We start from the raw sequence: 21,716 nt of genomic DNA on the forward strand, positions 1-21,716 counted from the left end.
TGCTGCTGAACCCTGCCTTTTGAAAAACAAAAAAAGAAGGTAGGCTGTGAAGGGGAATTGAGGAAGAAAGGGGAAAAGATGTCGCTCCATAATTAATGCCGCCCGAGGCCCCCGCTGCAGTTGGCCTAATGGTAGGGCACCACTGTCCTCTAAGCTGAGCGGGAGTCCTCCACCTACAGCCCTGCCAGTGGGGGATGCTGTTTCATGATCACATTTTCAGTAGTGATGGATTGGCTAGCTCTGCAGGACTCCAGGGAACTGCCTGTCTCTAGTGATTGAAAACACAATCCTGAAACACCACCCCCTACTGGCAGCAATACAGTTAGAGCACTCTTGTTCAGCTTAAAGGGAACAGGGGCCACTGGGTTCTGTCTGTTCCCTTTGTGAGATATACAGACTGAAAACTAGGGTTGCCAACTGGCTCCAGATGTGCCCAGCAGGTACTTAAACTGGTGTAATCATAAACACGAAAACAAACTTAGGTAGAGTTAGCTCTATTTTTAGCACTTGGCAATAAAGAGTAAAAACTTAAAGTGAATCCCCCAAAGAGGATCGCAAATCATTTGAAAATATTGATACAAGTTCAAAGACACATAAATACTTAGCTTTGTATAGCAATTAGTGTGGTGCCCCATATATCCAATGGAGGCACGAAAGACCTTCAACGAGGCCTAAGTTTTACCCCTTTGAATTTTATCAGTGGGAGTTTATTGATCAGATACCACCAAATTAAAGGGGACATTAGCATGTATGACTAACATCAGTTCAATTTCAAAAGGAAGCACAATGAGCCTTCAAAAACTAGTTGGCATTTGAAATGTTTATTTAAGGTCCCAACATGGGCCATGTTTCGGTGGAATGCCTGCATCAGAGGTACAAAAAATATGAACCTATGAAGAAGAAAAACAGATTGTGCCAATAAAAATCCATTATGGAATATATACTGTATATACTCGAATATAAGCCTATTTGAGTATAAGCTGAGATAATGGCTTTCCCCTGAAAAAGGAGGGAAAGCTGTTAACGAGTATAAGCTAGGGGGGAGGCATAGTATTTGGCAACACTTTGTGAGAACAACATGCCCCCTTTCACAACCTTCACCCACTTTCTCTCCCCCTCCCCCTAGTTTACCTCTAAGAGGATTTTTTCTCCTTCCTGGTGCAGTGTCAAAGTCCTTGTCTTCGCCTGTACGGCCGGGCTCTGCAGACACTTGAGTCGCGCTGTGCAGGAAGTTAGGGAATTCTTATGGAACTCGAAACTACAAGACTTCCCCATCTTCCTACACCACGTGGCTGGATCACACATTAACTGCTATTTCAAAGCTATGCATTTATATGTCTTTGAACTCTTACCAAATGATTTGAGATCCTCTTTGGAGGGAGTCAGTCATCATTCTTTATTGCCAAGCACTAAAATCAAACCCCGATATTGATCCTGCCGACGTCAGCAGTGGCTGCATGGGCATAAAAATGTGGACTATTCAGTCACAGTATCGGGATAGTGGCTGCTGATGAATATCTGGCTAGAGCAGAGAGCTGGCAGCAATACATGGATAGCATCCTTAGAGACCCTTTTAGAAAGCATTGGTAAGCCCAACGCGGCCTTACCGCACGCTAACTTGGGACTATAGCCGGCCCAACGCTGCCGCTGGAAGTAGTTCTAGTTCAAGCGTGCACCATTAAATATAGTGCAGCGCTAACCCGGCGGCATCACAGCGCACTGCCTAGTTTCCACCAGGTTACCACAGGAGCCCTTACCGCCACCTCAATGGGTGGCGGTAAGAGCTCCCAGCCGCACGACCATGTGGTAAGAGTTATCTTGCTGCATGGACATTTTTGGGGGGAGGAGACTTTTTACCCACTGTGGTATAAAGGGCCTGGCGTGCAGGAAAATCGTCTCCTGCCATTACCACATGGCCCTTTTTCCTGCAGCTTAGCAAAAGGACCCCTTAGTTAGTCAACCAGCAGCACTAACCAGATAACCTCTATCAGGATACAGGCAAGGCAGTCAGGGGAAATTTTCAGGGGCTTCTACTTGGATAAATGCCTTTGAATATCAACCCCAAATAGAGTTCAACACTACATGAATTTAATGGCATTTGACAAAGTACCTCATGAACAACTCTTGAGGAAATTAGAAGGTCATGGGATAGGAGGTAGTGCACTGCTGTGGATTAAGAACAAGTTAAGAGATAGAAAACAGAGAGTAGGGTTAAATGGTCAGTATTCTCAATTGAGAAGGATAGATAGTGGGGTTCCCCAGGGGTCTGTGCTGGGGCCGCTGCTTTTTAACATATTTATAAATGACCTAGAGATGGGAATAACTAGTTAGGTAATTAAATTTGCTGATGACACAAAGTTATTCAAAGTTATTGAATTATTCCAATCACAACTATTAAGGAACCCTCCTATCTGTTCATCCTAATTACATCCTCATGACTGAATATTATATCTTGTCCTGATATCATTATGTTATGTTGATCTTTCAATCCACTTCCAATCCAATATGATTTACTTTTGCATTCTTATTTGTAATAATTGTAAAATTATTATTCCGTTAATATGATTGCTTTGATATTCTATGTACCCATCTATATCTATATTTTGAAATTCTTATCCTATAATGTGTACATGTTGCTATAACATTTTGTAAGCCACATTGAGCCTGCAAATAGGTGGGAAAATGTGGGATACAAGTGCAGCAAATAAATAAGTTGTTAATGTCTTGTCTCTAGTTGGTGAGCCCTTAGGCCCCGCAATGCCCCGAAGGACCTCAGAGGGCCGCCGTGTAACCCCGACTCTTCACCCGCAGCGGCCGCCGTTCACCAAGGGTTGAGCCCCCAGCTGCAGGCGGCCAGCAGGACTGCTGGAACCACGGGGTTAACGGACTGCCCTAATTAGTAATCAAACACCACAGTCTTAGGCTAGCGGCTAGCCAGGGCGGCTAGCAATCCCGTAGATAATCTCAGCACAATCTTTGGATAGCGGCTAGCAAGGCGACTAGCAATCCTGGAGATAATCCCAGCACAGTCTTTAGAAAGCGGCTAGCAAGGCGGCTAGCAATCCTGGAGATAATCCCAGCACAGTCTTTAGAGAGCGGCTAGCAAGGCGGCTAGCAATCCTGGAGATAATCCCAGCACAGTCTTTAGAAAGCGGCTAGCAAGGCGGCTAGCAATCCTGGAGATAATCCCAGCACAGTCTTTAGAAAGCGGCTAGCAAGGCGGCTAGCAATCCTGGAGATAATCCCAGCACAGTCTTTAGAGAGCGGCTAGCAAGGCGGCTAGCAATCCTGGAGATAATCCCAGCACAGTCTTTAGAAAGCGGCTAGCAAGGCGGCTAGCAATCCTGGAGATAATCCCAGCACAGTCTTTAGAAAGCGGCTAGCAAGGCGGCTAGCAATCCTGGAGATAATCCCAGCACAGTCTTTAGAGAGCGGCTAGCAAGGCGGCTAGCAATCCTGGAGATAATCCCAGCACAGTCTTTAGAAAGCGGCTAGCAAGGTGGCTACGGCAACAGAACCGGAAGCGAAGTGTCAGCTTAGCTTCCTTCTTTAAATATCGAGCCCGATTAGCCGCCCCGCCCTCGTGGAAGCAGACCACCAATCCGGCTCCAGGAGTGAACAGAGTTGCCTGGATTGGTGCTGCCCGCCTTCCCAGGTGGAGCCCCGGCCTCAGCCCTCCAATCCGGAGCCTGGTGGGCGGAGCGCCGGCTCGGGAGCAGGGAAGACCCCGGTGCCCGCATCCCAGCGCCTCCATCTTGCGCGGCGCGAAGCTTGCCTCCAGACCCGGCGATAGCGGGGCCAGTGGTCGCCGTCGCCGGCTGGCGGTCCTGGGCCGGCTCGCCCTTCCCGTCACAACGCCCCCCACCACTCTGGCGCCTCTGGAACGCCCCTCCGCGCTGCGGAGGCCGCCGACTCCCGCCCCCCACGGCGGGAGAGCAGGTAGGAGCGCGGCAGGACGTGACAGTTAAACTGCAAGAGGATTGCGAAAAATTGCAAGAGGACCATACAAGACTGGCGGACTGGGCATCCAAATGACACATGACATTTAATGTGAGCAATTGCAAAGTGATGCATATGAGAAAGAGGAACCCGAATTATAGCTACATGATGCAAGGTTCCACATTAGGAGTCACTGCTCAGGAAAAGGATCTATGTGCCTCTTTTATTAAGCTACGCTAGTGTTTTTGGCATGGCAATGCTGACGAAGCCTATTCAAAGTGAATGGGCTTTGTCGGCATTAACACACCGGGAACCACTAGCGAGGCTTGATTAAAAAAAAAAAAGGTCACAAGTGCCATTAATGATGACATGTTGAAACCCTTTGCTCAGAGTGCAGTGACGGTTAAGAAAGCAAATAGAATGTTAGGAATTATTAGGAAAGGAATGGAGAACAAGACTGAGAATATTATAATGCCTTTGTATCACTCCATGGTGCGAAATTTTGTGTGTAATTTTGGTCACCGCATCTCAAAAAAGATATAGCAGAATTAGAAAAGGTACGGAGAAGGGTGATGAAAATGACAAAGGGGATGGAACTACTTCCCTATCAGGAAAGGTTAAAGAAGCTAGGGCTCTTCAGCTTGGACAACAGACAGCTGAGGGGAAATATGATAGAGTTCTATAAAATACTGAGTGGAGTGGAATGGGTAGATGTGAATCGCTTGTTTACTGCTTCAAAAAATAAAGGACTTCAGGGCATGCAATGAAGCTACTAAGTAGTAAACTTAGAACAAATCGGAGAAAATATTTCTTCACTCAACGTGTAATTAAACTCATAGCCAGAGAATGTAGTAAAAACAGTTAGCTTTGCAGGGTTTTAAAAAAGCTTTGATAATTTCCTAAAGGAAAGTACAGAAGTACATAACTACATAAGTATATATGTATTGCCACACTGGGATAGACCAAAGGTCCATCAAGCCCAGCATCCTGTTTCCAACAGTGGCCAATCCAGGTCACAAATACCTGGCAAGATCACAAAAAAGTACAAAACATTTTATGCTGCTTATCCCAGAAATACAACAAAAACTGGACAAAGTGCACGTATTGCAATAGAACCTTACATGGCTAAAGAGGTTATCTCATAACAACAGAAATATCCGTGTGTGCCAGCTACTGTTATGGCTCACCGGTCTGTATGTGTTTGTAATCATTGAACACCTCCAGCCAGCCAATGGTACCCCCTGGTGCTCATATGTGAAAGAATAAAAGCCTCTCTCTTGTTCATTAATTTCAATATATAGGCATAACAATGTTTGTGGGTACCACTGTTCAAAAAATTCAAAAATTAAACACTATTGCAATCAATGAGCAAGTAATGCACAAAATCAACTTAGCTTGTAGGCTCCCAGCTCTGTCTAATACCATCTACGGCTGGAGCTCAACGGGTTTCGGTTTAACCTTATGAAACCTCTTGGGCAACTCCGATAGTCTAATAGGCCCGACAGGACCCTGTTTCGCGGTCTCTTGCTTTGTCAAGGGCATGTAGGTAGCAGTCTGGATTTACCGACAACAATCCAGACTGCTACCTATTAGACTATCGGAGTTGCCCAAGAGGTTTCATAAGGTTAAACCGAAACCCGTTGAGCTCCAGCCGTAGATGGTATTAGACAGAGCTGGGAGCCTACAAGCTAAGTTGATTTTGTGCATTACTTGCTCATTGATTGCAATAGTGTTTAATTTTTGAATTTTTTGAACAGTGGTACCCACAAACATTGTTATGCCTATATATTGAAATTAATGAACAAGAGAGAGGCTTTTATTCTTTCACATATGAGCACCAGGGGGTACCATTGGCTGGCTGGAGGTGTTCAATGATTACAAACACATACAGACCGGTGAGCCATAACAGTAGCTGGCACACACGGATATTTCTGTTGTTATGAGATAACCTCTTTAGCCATGTAAGGTTCTATTGCAATACGTGCACTTTGTCCAGTTTTTGTTGTGTACCTTTTACAAATTATCGTTGGACAAAGTTTAGCCATTATCTATACTTTGTTATCCCAGAAATAAGCAGTGGATTTTTCCCAAATCAATTTAATAATGCTTTATGGACTTTTCCTTTAGGAAGCCGTCCAGACCCCTTTTAAACTTCGCTAAGCTAACAGCCTTTACCGCATTCTCTGGCAACAAATTCCAGAGATTAATTACACGTTGAGTGAAGAAACATTTTCTCCGTTTCATATTAAATTTACTACTTTGTAGCTTCATCCTAGTATTTCTGGAATGAGTAAACAAATGATTCATGTCTACCCATTCCACTCCACTCATTATTTTATAGACCTCTATCATATCTCCCCTCAGCCATCTCTTCTCCAAGCTGAAGAGCCCTAGCTGCTTTAGCCTTTCCTCATAGGGAAGTCGTCCCATCCCCTTTATCATTTTCGTCGCCCTTCTCTGTACCTTTTCTAATTCCACTATATCTTTTTTGAGATGCGGAGACCAGAATTGAACACAATTGAACACGGTCGCACCATGGAGCAATACAAAGGCATTATAACATCCTCATTTTTGTTTTCCATTCCTTTCCTAATAATACCTAACATTCTATTTGCTTTCTTGGCCGCCGCAGCACACTGAGCAGAGGGTTTCAACATATCATCAACAACAACGCCGAGATCTCTTTCTTGGTCGGCGACTCCTAACATGGAGCCTTGCATTATGTATCTATAGTTCAGGTTCCTCTTTCCCACATGCATCACTTTGCACTTGTTGACATTAAACGTCATCTGCCATTTAGATGCCCGGTCTCCCAAAAGCCCATAAGCCATTATTAAGATGGACTTGGGAAAATCCACTGCTTATTTCCAGGATAAGCAACATTTGTGGGATCTTGCCAGGTACTTGTGACCTGAATTGGCCACTTTTGGAAACAGGATAATGGGCTTGATAGACCTTTGGTCTGTGCTAGTATGGCAACACTTATGTTCTAATGATAAGACCAGTTTAAGTACCTTGAAGATGGTCTCCTATATACTATTTGAAAACCGTTTTTCTACGAAGATACAGGCTGCAAATAGGATGCACAGCAGCGAATGTCCAAGTAATCTAAACTGAACACAATCAAGGACAGGATGCTGGGCTCTTCTTATATCTGTACCCTGAGAATAAGGCAGTCACTAGACCTTCCATACCACAATCTGCTTCATCGGAGCCATCCAGGCAGTCATGCTGAAGGTCACATCTCCGGTCTATATGGATACACTCCCCGCTGCCACAGCTGTACTGTTTACCAGAGCATGTGCCTGGACTCAGGGTGGTACCAGTCCACAGAGAAATCATTGCAGTAGGAACTGGAATAGCTGTTGAACTTCCTGCAAAAAAAAAAAAAAAAAATGGGGGAGGGGGGGGAAATGACATCACCAAACCATGTAATCTTTAAAACCCAAAATGCCAAAACTAGAGCACAGGAACCAAATATTATGTCACAGGTGAAATAAATATCAACCTTGTCTGTCACAGAAAGAAAAATTATTATTACAATAAAAATTTAATTATTGCTGACAGACTGCACTGTGGGCCCTTTTACTAAGATGCGTAGGTGCCTATGCACGTATAACGTGCGTCAAATTAGAACTAATACCTGGCTACTGCGTGCCCTGGGCGGTAATTCTAATTTCTACACACGTGCAAAATGCACGGCAGAAAATCATTTCTATTTTCTACCGTGTGGTGCTAACCGGGCGGTAATCGGCAGTGTATGCACGCTGACGATTATCACCCGGTTAACGCATGAGACCTTACCGCTAAGTCAATAGGTGGGGGCAGGGGTGTGCTGGTAAATTTTTAACAACAGGCTCTTTCTCCGGACGTAGCCAGCTCTGCAGTTGGAAGGGCCAGGGGTGGCCGGGTGGGGGGGGGGGAGCAACACTTGCCTCTCTCTCCTCCCTCCCTTCATGCGGGCACGCTAGGCATACCTTTGCTGGCAGCCAATAAATGGACTGCCACCACTCCCAACGTCTTGCTCTGAGCAGCATGCTGAAACTTCTCTCACATGCTCGAGAAGTCCCAGCCTGCTGCCCAGAGCTGGAAACATGGAGCGGGGAGCAGCAGTAGTCTATTTACTTGGCTGGCAGGGCTCAGCATCCCCACCAGCAAAGTAAAAGATAATTCAGCAGGGGGCCCAAGCCCACATTTTGGGAGCCAGTTGTTAAAGTAGCCATGGAGGGCCCTACTTTAACAACCGGCTCCCAAAATTCTTAAAAACTTAACAACCGGCTCTTGCGAGCCTGTGAGAGCCTGCTCCAGCACACCACTGGGTGGGGGTAAGGTCTCAGGCCCAAAATGGACGAGCGCTGATTTTTATTTTGCCGCACATCCACTTTGTAAAAGGGCCCCTTATTTATTTAGGGGCTTTCCATGTCCTAGATCCCAGTGGGGGCCAGGGATCTCCTCATCATTCTCTTCTGGCCTTGTGAAAAATATCTGTCTGCCAGTTCTTTGGTTGTGAACCCACGGGAACAGCCTACCCTTGGAGTTGAGGGAGGAGTATAGATGGGAAACTGATTCTGAACAAGCCTTCCTCTCTGTCTGGTATATTTACTCATAAGCCTCTGATATCTCATTGGACACGATATAGTTAGCAATAGCTGATTTAGGTTTAAAAAAGCTTTTATCAGAGGAATATAATTTGAAACTTCATGTTAGTGCTCTGGAAAGCAGACTTAAATCCCAAGAACAACTGACTGAATTCAAAGATATCTCTGTTGGCAATATGGGAAAATATACATCATCTGAAATTCCACCAGATCATCTATGATACTCCTGCTAAGACGTTGACGCTTACTGTGACCCCAATGTGTTATACTCAATCCCTCATCTTCTTCCCTCCATCCTTTACCATTTCCCTCCCATTCTCCTTCCCTTTCACCTATCATATCACCTTCTCTATTCTAGTTCATTACGTTCTTTTCACATGTCCTTTGTAATGCCTTTCATAATGTAAGTAGTTATGATCATCACAATTTATAATACTGTTCCTACATTTCCTTGTTTTTACTGTATTCTTTACCATGTAAGATGCTTTCTTTTACTATGTAAGCCGCACTGGACCTGCTGTATGTGGGAAAGAGCGGGGTACAAATGTAATAAATAAATAAAAATATTCACACAAAATTATAATAAGTATCACTATGCTACTCTATTGGTGACTTTGGTTAAAGGTATCAGGCGAGTTCCCACCCACCAATTCCCCCCAAGATAATTCCCACCTAGGACAATTCCCCTCGGGACAATTCCCACCAAGAACTTTTCCCCCCTGGACATTTCCCACCCTCCCTAGCCTTTTTTTTTAACTGACTGTAGCTTCTTTCTTGTATCGGGTCTCATAAGTCCTGACGATGCTTTTTTTTATGGCGTCTGAAATAAGGAGGTTAGAGCAGCATATGGATATACACAGAGTAAGTATAAACATGGAATAACTTTTCATAGGCAGAGTAGTAATTTGTTATGAATCATAATCAGTGTGTCATTTTGAGGGGCTGAATTAGGTTGAAACCTAGTTTGGGGGTGTGCGGGGGGCACTGCCCCCCCCCCCCCCCCCCACATGAACTGTAGTTTGTATTTATCTATCTCAAGATGGCGTCGGAGTAAGACAAACTTGTAGGAGCTCCAAGCTTAGGGAAAATGGAGCCTGGACCGAGGAAGCGGAGCCTGGGCTGAGACTGCTGCAACTCTGCTGCTTCCCACCTCCAAATACCGATACAGCTCCCAGTACTGCTGAGTCTCTGCACCCTGCAAAATGCTATGAACACCAAACTGCTGCGGCAGCACGAACCCAGGTCCCTGAAGCAGAGGTAATCGAAACTCACTGGTGTCGGACAATAGGAGGGACACTGCCAGCATAAGACTCTGGTGCACAGAGTAGTTCTGGAGGATTTTTGAAGCGTCATACTGCAAAGGCTGCCGGGTGTGGGCGAAAACCACAGAAGTCTGCCTGGCACTGTCCTTGTTCTAAAACCTGTGAAGTAGTCTTCGAAGCCCCTGAAAAGCCCCATCCCAGCCCATCTAAATCTGTTCAGTCGTGAACGGGGCATGGACTGTAGGAATCTGCCCAGCACTGGTCTTGTTCTCCAACTTCTGAAGCTGAATCTGTCCAGCCACGATCAGGGCACAGACTGCAGAAGTCTGCCCAGCACTGGCTTTGCTTCCCAATTCATTTCTTCTGAATAGGATTCCTTTGTGTGTATCCCACACATTTTGGAGTTCTGTTGCTGTTTTTGTCTCCGCCGCCTCCCGTGGGAGGGCATTCCAGGTGTCTACTACCCCCTCGGTGAGGGGGTACTTCTTGACATTATTCCTGAGTTGGCCCTCTGCTCATTAACATATCACTGAAACCGGAGCCACTGTTGATCTCAACAGCTCAAAGGCAAGCTGAAAAACACACAAGATCAGAACACCGGATTCCATACCAAAGAACAAAGTCCTATCACGCATTCTATCGAACACGGCCTACTAGTAGCCCACAGTGAATTGAATCCAAAATGTCAAAAGCATACTCCTCCTCCAATTTGACATGTCTAGTGCATTCAACATGGTAAACCATAATATATTACTAAGACTACTAGATTACTTCGGGATTGGTAGAAATATACTTAGCTGGATCAAGGGTTTCCTAACCACTAGAACATATCAAGTGAAATCAAACTCAAACATATCATCACCGTGGAAAGCAGACTGTGGAGTACCTCAAGGATCACCACTATCACCGATCCTCTTCAACCTAATGATGACCCCACTAGCCAAGTCCTTATCCAACCAAGGCCTTAACCCTTTCATCTATGCAGACGATGTCACAATATACATTCCTTATAAACATGAACTGACAGAAATCACCAACGAAATCAAACTCAGCTGGAACATCATGGACTCATGGGCAAATGCATTTCAACTAAAACTCAATAAAGAAAAAACACACTGTCTCATCCTCTCATCCCAATACAGCCAAGTGAAATCCATAACAAAGAAAATATTCTACTCAATGTGGAAACTCAAACGCGTGAAACCATTCTTCCCGAGGGAAACATTTCGCAACTTGATACAATCTATGGTACTAAGCCATGTAGACTACTGCAATGGAATTTATGCAGGATGCAAAGAACAAACCTTAAAGAAACTTCAGACAGCTCAAAACACGGTAGCCAGGCTTATATTGGAAAAACGCGATTTGAAAGCGCAAAACCCCTCCGTGAAAAACTGCACTGGCTCCCAATCAAAGAACGTATTGCTTTCAAATTCTGTACCCTGGTTCATAAAATCATCTTCGGCGAAGCCCCAAGATACATGACAGACCTCATAGACCTACCAACTAGAAACACATCCGAATCAACACGAACATATCTAAATCTCCACTACCCAAGCTGCAAAGGGCTTAAATAAAAATCAACTTACGCATCCAGTTTTCCTACATAAGTACACAACTGTGGAACGCATTACCAAAAGCCTTGAAAACAACGTATGACCACCTAAACTTCCGGAAATTACTAAAAACCAACCTGTTTAAAAAGGCATACCCTACTGATCCAACTTAAATGCCTGAACCCTGCAACACAATGAAACCAAAGTACGTAATGGACATAACACAACTCTTCCGCTCTATGATTCCCTATTGTGTCTGTTCCACATGAACCTTATCTTACCATAACATCACTTTGTATTTGTTCATACCGGAGTCGGTGAACGCCTCTCCGGTACTATGTAAGCCACATTGAGCCTGCAAATAGGTAGGAAAATGTGGGATACAAATGTAACAAATAAATAAATAAATACATTTACTTATTTATGACATTTAGGGATATGTTTACTAAGGCGCGTTAGCGTTTTTAACCACTAGGCAGTGAAACACTCAAGCACATCATCTTCCTCATTGCTATCACATCGGCGCACTGAGACAGTGAACTTCAAATGCTAGTCCATCATCCCCCATTCACACAATTCTATAACAATCAAGTGGTTCTTTGAACGCATCCAAACTTCCTTCCTAAAGATGTATCTGAATTCCTATCAATCAGTCAGGAAAGGTTAAAGAGGTTAGGGAGCTTCAGCTTGGAAAAGAGATGGATGAGAGGAGATATGATTGAAGTCTACAAAATCCTGAGTGGATCGATTTTTTTTACTGGTTCCAAAAGTACAAAGACTAGGGGACACTCCAGGAAATTACATGGAAATACTTTTAAAACAAATAGGAGGAAATATTTTTTTCACTCAACGAATGGTTAAGCTCTGGAACTCTTTGCCGGAGAATGTAGTAACAGTGGTTAGAGTATCTGGGCTTAAAAAAGGTTTGGACAAACTCCTGGAGGAAAAGTCCATAGTCTTCTATTGAGACAGACATGGGAAGCAACTGTTTGCCCTAGGATTTGTAGTATGGAGTAGTGACATGATTTGGGTTTCTGCCAGGTACTTGTGACCTGGCTTGGTCACTGTTTGGAAAACAGGATACTGGGCTAGATGGACCATTGGTCTGACCCAGTATGGCTACTCTTATGATCTTATATTGTTCAGCGCTTAACCACATAAATAGGACCACATATAACAAAATCCTATTTTTATATGGTTCGCCTAATGTAGTTAAGTGCTGAATATAACTGCAGAAGTTTTAAGTGGCCATGTATGCCCAGATAGTCAATGCTGGTGCCCAGACATGGTCTGATATTGAATATCTGGGGATAAAGCCACCACTGGTCAAAAAACACTGACTGCCACTGTCTGAATATCTAATTGATGTACTCCAGGCGGTAAGTGGCAGTATATATCCAGGTACCCCTGTAAAGCCATCTCCTATCACCCTCGAGGTAAACCTTACATCCATTGTAATCCAAGACATCCCTGGTGCAATTGTAATACCAGACATTGTGGCAGGAGACTCTGGAAGTCCTGTACCAGAAGGGACTGGAACAGATGGTTCTATGCTCCTTCCAGGTTTCTCTATAATTTTAACTTCAGGTTTTCCACTAGTTTCCAACTCTTTTGGAATTCCTGGATCACCTGTAATTCCTGTTCCGGGTTCTTCTGTTGCTCCGTGGCCAGGCTTGGAGGTCGCTATTCCCGGAGTTCCTATGACTTCTGGTCCTTGATCAACTCCTGGCCCTCCAGTGGGTCCGGTTAATCCAGTAACTGTCCCTGGTCCTGAACAAGTGCCAGGAAGAATATAAATTGGTCAACATTTGCAAACAACAGAAGCTGTAAGTAATCAATAAAACATAAAATGAAGCATTATGGAAAGTTACCTATTACTTGGGCTATGCCAATAAATTATACATCAATATCTTATTGGTGAAAATCAATGATTGGAAAACTAGCTACAAGATAGTGGGGTTCCCCAGGGGTCTGTGCTGGAACCGCTGCTTTTTAACATATTTATAAATGACCTAGAGATGGGAGTAACTAGTGAGGTAATTACATTTGTTGATGACACAAAGTTATTCAAAGTTGTTAAATCGCGGGAGGATTGTGAAAAATGACAAGAGGACCTTACGAGACTGGGCATCTAAATGGCAGAAGACGTTTAATGTGAACAAGTGCAAAGTGATGAATGTGGGAAAGAGGAACCCGAATTATAGCTATGTCATGCAAGGTTCCACGTTAGGAGTCACGGACCAAGAAAGGGATCTAGGTGTCGTCGTTGATGATACGTTGAAACCTTCTGCTCAGTGTGCTGCTGCGGCTAAGAAAGCAAATAGAATGTTAGGTATTATTAGGAAAGGAATGGAAAACAAAAATGAGGATGTTATAATGCCTTTGTATCGCACCATGGTGCGACTGCACCTCGAATATTGTGTTCAATTCTGGTCCCCGTATCTCAAAAAATATATAGTGGAATTAGAAAAGGTGCAGTGAAGGGCGACGAAATTGATAAAGGGGATGGGACAACTTCCCTATGAGGAAAGGCTAAAGCGGCTAGGGCTCTTCAGCTTGGAGAAAAGGCGGTTGAGGGGAGATATGATAGAGGTCTATAAAAAAATGAGTGGAGTGGAACGTGTAGATGTGAAGTGTCTGTTTACGCTTTCCAAAAATACTAAGACTAGGGGGCATGCGATGAAGCTACAATGTAGTAAATTTAAAACGAATCGGAGAAAAATTTTCTTCACTCAACCTGTAATTAAACTCTGGAATTCGTTGCCAGAGAATGTGGTAAAGGATGTTATCTTAGCGGAGTTTAAAAAAGGTTTGGACGGCTTCCTAAAGAAAAAGTCCATAGACCATTATTAAATGGACTTGGGGAGAATCCACTATTTCTGGGATTACCAGTATAGAATGTTTTGTACTTTTTGGGGATCTTGCCAGGTATTTGTGACCTGGATTGGCCACTGTTGGAGACATTATTAGGGGCTTGATGGACCTTTGGCCTTTCCCAGTATGGCAATACTTATGTACTTATATATTACTACCATACTGTTTTCAGCAGGAAGGCTAAGGCAGGCAAAATACTAAAGACTACTCTGGAATCTTTATTCTGGGTTTCAGCATATCTGATAGAGAATAATGGGATATATGATCAGCCAGTTATGTCATGCCAATGTATGATTTCATGGAATAGCTCAGTAGTTCCCAAAACTGTCCTGGGTGTTCCCCAGCCAGTCAGGTTTTCTGGATATCCACAATGAATATTCATGAGAGAGATTTGCATGCAGTGGAGGCAGTGTATGCAAATCTCTCTCATGAATATGCATTCTGGATATTCTGAAATCCTGACTGGCTGGGGAGTCCCCAGGACAGGTTTGGGAACCACTGGAATAGCTAATTACATAAGAACATAAGAGTGGCCATACTGGGTCAGACCAATGGTCCATCTAGCCCAGTATCCTGTTTTCCAAGCCAGGTCACAAGTACCTGGCAGAATCCCAATTAGCAGCAACATTCCATGCCACCAATCCTGGGGCAAGCAGTTGCTTCCCCATGTCTGTCTCAATAACAATGGACTTTTCCTCCAGGAATTTGTCCAAACCTTTTTAAACCTAGATATGTAAACCGCTGTTACTACATCCTTTGGCAAAGAGTTCCAGAGCTTAACTATTTGTTGAGTGAAAAAAATACTTTCTCCTATTTGTTTTAAAAGTATTTTCCATGTAACTTCCTCAAATGTCCCCTAGTCTTTGCACTTTTAGAAAGAGTAAAAAATCGATTTACTTCTGCTTGTTCTACACCACTCAGGATTTTGTAGACCTCAATCATATCTCCCCTCATCCGTCTCTTTTCCAAGCTGAAGAGCCCTAACCTCTTCAGCCTTTCCTCATAAGAGAGGAATTCCATCCCCTTTATCATTTTGGTCGCTCTTCTTTGAACCTTTTATAATTCTGCTATATATATTTTTGAGATATAGTGACCACAACTGAATGCAATACTCAAGGTGTGGTCACACCATGGAGCAATGCAAAAGCATTATAGTATTTTTGGTCATATTCACCATATTTCCTAATAATAACTAGTATCCTGTTTGCTCTTTTGGCTGCCACCGCACACTGAGCAAAAGATTTTAGTGCATTATCTACAACGACATCTAGATCTTTTTCTTGAGTGCTGACCCCCAAGGTGGACCCTAGCATCAGGTAACTATGGTTCGGATTATTCTTTCAAATGTGCATCACCTTGCATTTGTCCACGTTAAATTTCATCTGCCATTTGGATGCCCAGTCTTCCAATTTCCTAAGGTCTTCCTGCAATATTTCACAGTCCGCATGTCTTTTAACAACCTTGAATAGTTTTGTATCATCTGCAAATTTAATCACCTAACTCATCGTTCTGATTTCCATATCATTTATAAATATATTTTCTGTCCAATAACTAATTCCTAATCCATGCCAGAACCTTGCCTCCTATCCCTTGACTCTTTAATTTCCTCAGGAGGAACTTTATCAAAAGATTTCTGAAAATCTAAATACACTACATCAACTGGCTCACCTTTATCCACGTGTTTATTTACGCCATCAATGAAATGATGCAAATTGGTGAGGCAAGATGTCCCTTGGCTGAAACCATGCTGACTCTGTCTCATTAAACCATGTTTAATTATGTGTTCTGTAAATTTTATTCTTTATAATCATTTCCAATATTTTGCCTGGCACTGAAAAATGAGCTGAGACATATTTCTCTTGGCATCCAGTCCAGCTCCTCAGTATTTATATAGACGAGCCGTAAGGACAAGTTCATTCAGTGGCGTAGCAGGGGGGACTGCCACCTGGGGCGGGGCGGTTCGCCGTTGCACCCCCACCCCGGGTGCAGCACGATGACATCCCCCTCCCCGGCGCATCAACACCCCCCGACCAGCTCCCGCACCCTACCTTTAAAAAGAATGTCGGAATCTGAGGTGAGGCGCAGCTCCTCGCGCCTGCCCTGCACGTAAAAGAAATGTGGACTGTCGGGCCTTCCTTCGCTCTGTCTGTCCCGCCCTTGCGGAAATAGGAAGTTGCGTCAGCGGACTGGATGTTCCCACCCGTAACCTCCGCTCTCAGGACAAATCACTCCTTTCTGTACCTTTCTCCACCACCGCTAACTCCAGACTCCGCCCCTTCTGCCTCGCATCACCTTATGCCTGGAACAGACTTCCTGAGCCCATATGCCATGCGCCCTCGCTGCCCATTTTCAAGTCCTTACTCAAGGCCCATCTCTTCTCCCTTGCTTTTGGTGCCTAACCACCTTCCCATTCCTGATACCTACACTGACTACATAGTTTTTACCTTTAGATTGTAAGCTCTCTTGAGCAGGGACTGTCCTTCCCTATGTTTAAACTTGTACAGCGCTGCGTAACCCTGGCAGCGCTATAGAAATGCTAAGTAGTAGTAGTAGTAGGAGAGCGGGACAGATAGAGCGAGGGAAGGCCCGAGGGTCCACATTTCTTTTACGTGCAGGGCAGGCGCGAGGGGCTGTGCCTCGCCTCGGATTCCGATATTCTTTTTAAAGGTAGGGTGCGGGAGCTGGTCGGGGGGTGTCGATGCGCCGAGGGGGGGGAGCTGGCAGGGAGCACCCCCCCCCCCTGAGCTGACACTGGGGCGGACTGCCCCTCCCGCCCCCCCCCTTGCTACACCACTGAGTTCATTATAAACACAATCTTGAACAACTCGCTAAACTTAACCAGATGAGGAAACATGGATGGACCTCTCTCATCTCTGGACAACCTGTAGAGAACTACAGATATGCGGGAAGCACTGTGCAAGGTGAAAGGCTTCATTTGACCCATTAGTTTGTACCGCCTGAACATCTCAGAAACTTCCGGTGGGCCTGGAATAGTGGGAAGAACTAACGGAAAGACGTTCTTCAGTTTTTTTCAGGTTGTGTTCTCACTGTCCCTCCGCATGGGATATATACCCCCCCCCCCCCCAGCAGCACATCTTTCTGAGATATCGAACAACTGCACATAGGAAAGAGCTAAAATAAGACTCACCTCCTCTCCATCCTGTTGTTGGATATAAGAGGGTGACCGATTTGTCCTCAGATTTGGCCTCACTGCTCTCATTGGATGTCCCAGGGAGCCCTTCTGGTGGAAACAGTGTCCCCCCAGTCAACACTGTTGGGGATCTACTCAGAGGGGGCAAGGTGCCTTGTAAAGGAAAAGAAGACAACTAGCATCAAATCACAGGGAAAGACCACAAACACAGGGAATATCTTTATATATTTCAACTGTTTTTATTGATGACAAAACAATACAGTAACATTATACAATCATCTGGCAGTAGCAAAAATACATCCACAAAATACATCTGGAGTGACAGGGAATATCTTTATGTACTATCACTTCATGGCCTTTGTCATAACTCATACCTTCCTCTGCTTGGTCCCTCCCACCTCTATCCACTTCTGTTATTCTCTCACTCTGTCACCTTACTTTCAACATTGTATTCCCTGCCAAAGGATTTTCTTCTCCTACAAGACAGCAGGCCCCAGGGCCTCCTTCACTGCAATAAATGTTTATCTGCCTACCTTGTCCATAGCCCCAAGCATGAGAGATGAAATACTATACTATCAAAGAGTCCCTGACCAAAAGAGCTTTATTATCTTAGTCTAAGCACCAGGGCCCACCGTGTGTGCTGGCCAGAGGAATATACCAGGGGTCTCCCAAGTTCATAGCATACTTTGGCAGCTCTGTTTACATTTGGGATAGTAACAGATTGCAAATACAAGCAATGCAAGATATGAACACGCAGTCCTGCTAGTATTCTATAGCAACATAACAGCGGAGGTGACACAAAACAGAAAACAACACTGAAAATGCTGAAAACGTTCTTTATTGTAGATGAAACTAGACTGAGTCTGAGCAAAATGTCACACGGTATATGAGATGTGATGAAGTCACACACCAACAAAAAAAAGGTGATCCAAATGAACTGTCACATAGGAAATCGCCGTAACAGCTTTCTCAATATCTGGCCGATCAGATTGGCGCTTTAAACAAACGCACAACTTCTGGCCCACATCTCATATATAACATAGGTAACATTTTGTTCAGACTCCTGATGCAGGCCTATTGGCCGAAACACAGCCCACGTCGAGTCTAGTTTTATCTACAATACAGAACCTTTTCACCATCCACAGCGTTGTTTTCCGTTTTGTGCCACTTCTGCTGTTTTGCGGCTCTGGTTTGAAATTTGTGGAGGGCTGTTCTTCAGTTTCTTCTTTCAGTCTTCATGCTAGTATTCTAAACATTTACGCATGTGTTAACGCCTACCTGACAGAATTACTGGCAGAAAAGGAAATCTACAATCTAGGCACTAATATTTACACATGTGTAATTGCTCAACATGCTAACATATACATGCATAGATGTGGACTTACATGCATATTTGCCAGTATGCCACCTTTTTAAAATTGCGCCAATTGAGATCTGTTCGTCTCTATTAAAATTTATTCACTTTGCAGTTCTGATTCAGTTTACAATGTTAACGTAGCTTGATTACTGTAACTACCTTTATGGAGGTGTAACAGCAGGTGTTTTGAGTAAGTTACCCAATTTGTTCAAAACACAGCAGCTCATCTCGGTAAACCTAAATTTGAGTGTGTCTCTCTGCTTTACGGAACCTTCATAGGTTGCCTTTACATGTTAGGACTGAATTGAAGAATCAATGTTTCACTCTTAAACTTTTTAATGGCCTCATTCCAGAAGAGTTTCTTTTACTAGTATATTTCTTTTTTCAGGAAAGGTAGCTCATAGGCAAAGTACAGTGTATATGCTGATTTTTTTCCCTTCTTTTAAGTCTGTTCATTTAAAAAATGTTTTAGAGCAATCTTTTTCATACAGGGCAACCTTAGCTTGGAATACTCTCCCCAGTTCTGTTAAGAACTGTGATTCTTATCTTCTGTTTTGAAGAAATGTAAAGACTTTTTTTTTCAAAAATACTATCAAGAAATTTAGGGGCTCATTTTCAAAGCACTTAGGGGCCCATTTAAAAGGCGCGTTAGGCACTACATGGGTGCAGTGCACGCCTAAATGAGATTACCACCAGGCTACTGTGCCCCCCTGGTGGTAATTTAAGATTTGGCGCACGTCCATAACACCTGGATGATTTATTTATTTCCTCCCATGCACATCATTTCCTACAGTAATTGGCAGTTGGCACGCGCTGACCGGTTACCGCACATGTAGCGCATGAGCCCTTACCACTAGATCAATGGGTGGCGTTGAGGGCTCAGGCTGATTTTGGACGCGCACCGTTTTTAGTTTTACCGCATGCCCTTTTCCTATCCCATTACAAAAAAGCACTTTTTTGCAGACGCTGTAAAAACTGGCCCAGCATGCGCCCGATACATGCGCCTACACTACTGCAGGCTACTTTTTACAGTGGCTTAGTAAAAGAACCCTTTAGACTTACAAAGTTCCAGAGGTTACTATCCAGCTTATTTTCGAAAGTGAAAGACGCCCATATTTCGACCCAAATCGGGAGATGGGCGTCTTTCTCCCGTGGGCGAACAAATCGGTATAATCAAAAGCCGATTTTGGTCGTCTTCAACTCAACTCCGTCGCAGGAACGAACAAAGTGGATGGGGGCATGTCAGAGGTGTGGTGAAGGCGGTACTGGGGCGTGGTTATCGGCTGAGGAGAGATGGGTGTCTTTAGGTGATAATCAAAACAAGAAGGGCGTTTTGGACGAGAATTTGGTCCGCTTTATTTGGACCCTTTTTTTTCAGGTCCAAGTCCCAAAAAAGTGCCCCAACTGACCAGATGATCACCGGAGGGAATCAAGTGACTCCCCCAGTGGTCACTAACCCCCTCCCACCCAAAAAAACCCACTTTACAAACTTTTTTCCCAGCCTGTATGCCAGCCTCAAATGCTGTACCCACCTCCATGACAGCAGAATGTGTTCTATCCTCTGACAGCCTTTCCCTGGTTCTGATGTGGCTCTCAGGTGAGTGTGACACCTTTTCTGTTATGCGCACTGCAGAGTTACATCAGCAATGCATTGTGGTGGGTGTAGGGTATTGGTCTCCGTGATTCCACTAGCTTGTGTTACATGCTCACGATGTTGGTAGTTGGTAGGCTCTACTCCCATGGTGCTTTTCCCTCTGCTTACTGGGTCAAAGTGTGCCCTGTTTTGTTTCCGGTAGTCCATGAGGTAGTGGCCATTTTTGTAAGCCAGTTTTAACTCACTTTCATGTGTTACCCACGTTACTGAAAGTGGGCATTGTACAGCATTCTGCCAGCTCTGACCTACTGCTACTCTCAGTACCAGGGAGACTCTTTGCCAGTGGGGCACAACCTCTGATCTGCAGTTAACTGTGAGTAAACGTGCTTATTCAAATAAAGGACGTTTTTGGAGACATTAGTCTTCAGGTGTCAACTGGTGTGCCAAGGTTCTACAGCAGCAACAAGTCCTAGAGGCCAGTGTGTATGCAGGTCTCTGGAGCACTTTTAGTGGGTACTGCCGTGCACTTCAGGCAGGCGGACCCAGGCCCATCCCCCCCTACCTGTAACACTTGTGCTGGTAAATGGGAGGCCTCCAAAATCCACTGTACCCACATGTAGGTGCCCCCTTCACCCCTAAGAGCTATGGTAGTGTTGTACATTTGTGGGTAGTGGGTTTTGGGGGAGGGGGTTGGGGCTCAGCACCCGTGGTAAGGGACCAATGCATGAGGGAGCGTTGTCTGAAGTCCACCGCACTGACCTCTAGGGTGTCCAGTTGGTGTCCTGGCATGTCAGGGGGGCGAGTGTACTACGAATCCTGGCCCCTCCCACGACCAAATGGCTCGGATTAGGACGTTTTTGAGCTGGCCGGTTTTAGTTTCCATTATCGCTTAAAAAAAAAACGCCCGGCTCAGAAATGAACAAATCCATGGCATTTGGTCCGTACAAACCATATTTAAAAAAAAAAAAAGACATCCATTTTTTCCGAAAATACGGTCTGTCCCTCCTCTTCACTTACCTGTTTTCAGACATAGACGCCCATGGAGATAGGCATTCGCGTTCGATTATGCCCCTCCACATAACTTTGTAAGACTAAGTGCATTGAAAATACATCTCTTAGTCTCATTGGTTTATTTTTGCTAATTGCTATATAATTTTGTAAACCACTTCAGGCTCTATTTTATAGGGAAGAGGTGGTATATAAGTATAATGACTAGATTAAGCAGTACTATGTAAACGTTCAACTTTCATATATACACATATATCTGGGTCGTCTTATCTATGAGGCCCTCATCTGGGCCAGTACCTCTCTCCCTTCCACCTCCAGGGTCCAAAACTGTTCCCTCTCCCTCCCCTCCCTCTGTCAGGCCGCATGTTCAGCCTGTC

At 44.4% G+C, this 21,716-nt stretch overlaps 1 protein-coding gene across 1 annotated transcript in view; it reads right to left on the reverse strand.

The window, feature by feature from the left end:
- LOC115465678 (SCO-spondin-like) overlaps window positions 1-21,716 on the reverse strand; it is a 537,587-nt gene that overhangs the window by 259,992 nt on the left and 255,879 nt on the right. Inside the window, exons 53-54 of the mRNA XM_030196374.1 lie at window positions 17,378-17,533; window positions 7,134-7,313 (exon numbers count right to left, since the gene is read on the reverse strand). Of these exons, the coding sequence (XP_030052234.1) occupies window positions 7,134-7,313; window positions 17,378-17,533 (336 nt within the window). The remainder of the gene's footprint in view (window positions 1-7,133; window positions 7,314-17,377; window positions 17,534-21,716) is intronic.

This window comes from Microcaecilia unicolor, chromosome 1 (assembly GCF_901765095.1).
Source record: "Microcaecilia unicolor chromosome 1, aMicUni1.1, whole genome shotgun sequence".
NCBI classification, from domain to species: domain Eukaryota; kingdom Metazoa; phylum Chordata; class Amphibia; order Gymnophiona; family Siphonopidae; genus Microcaecilia; species Microcaecilia unicolor.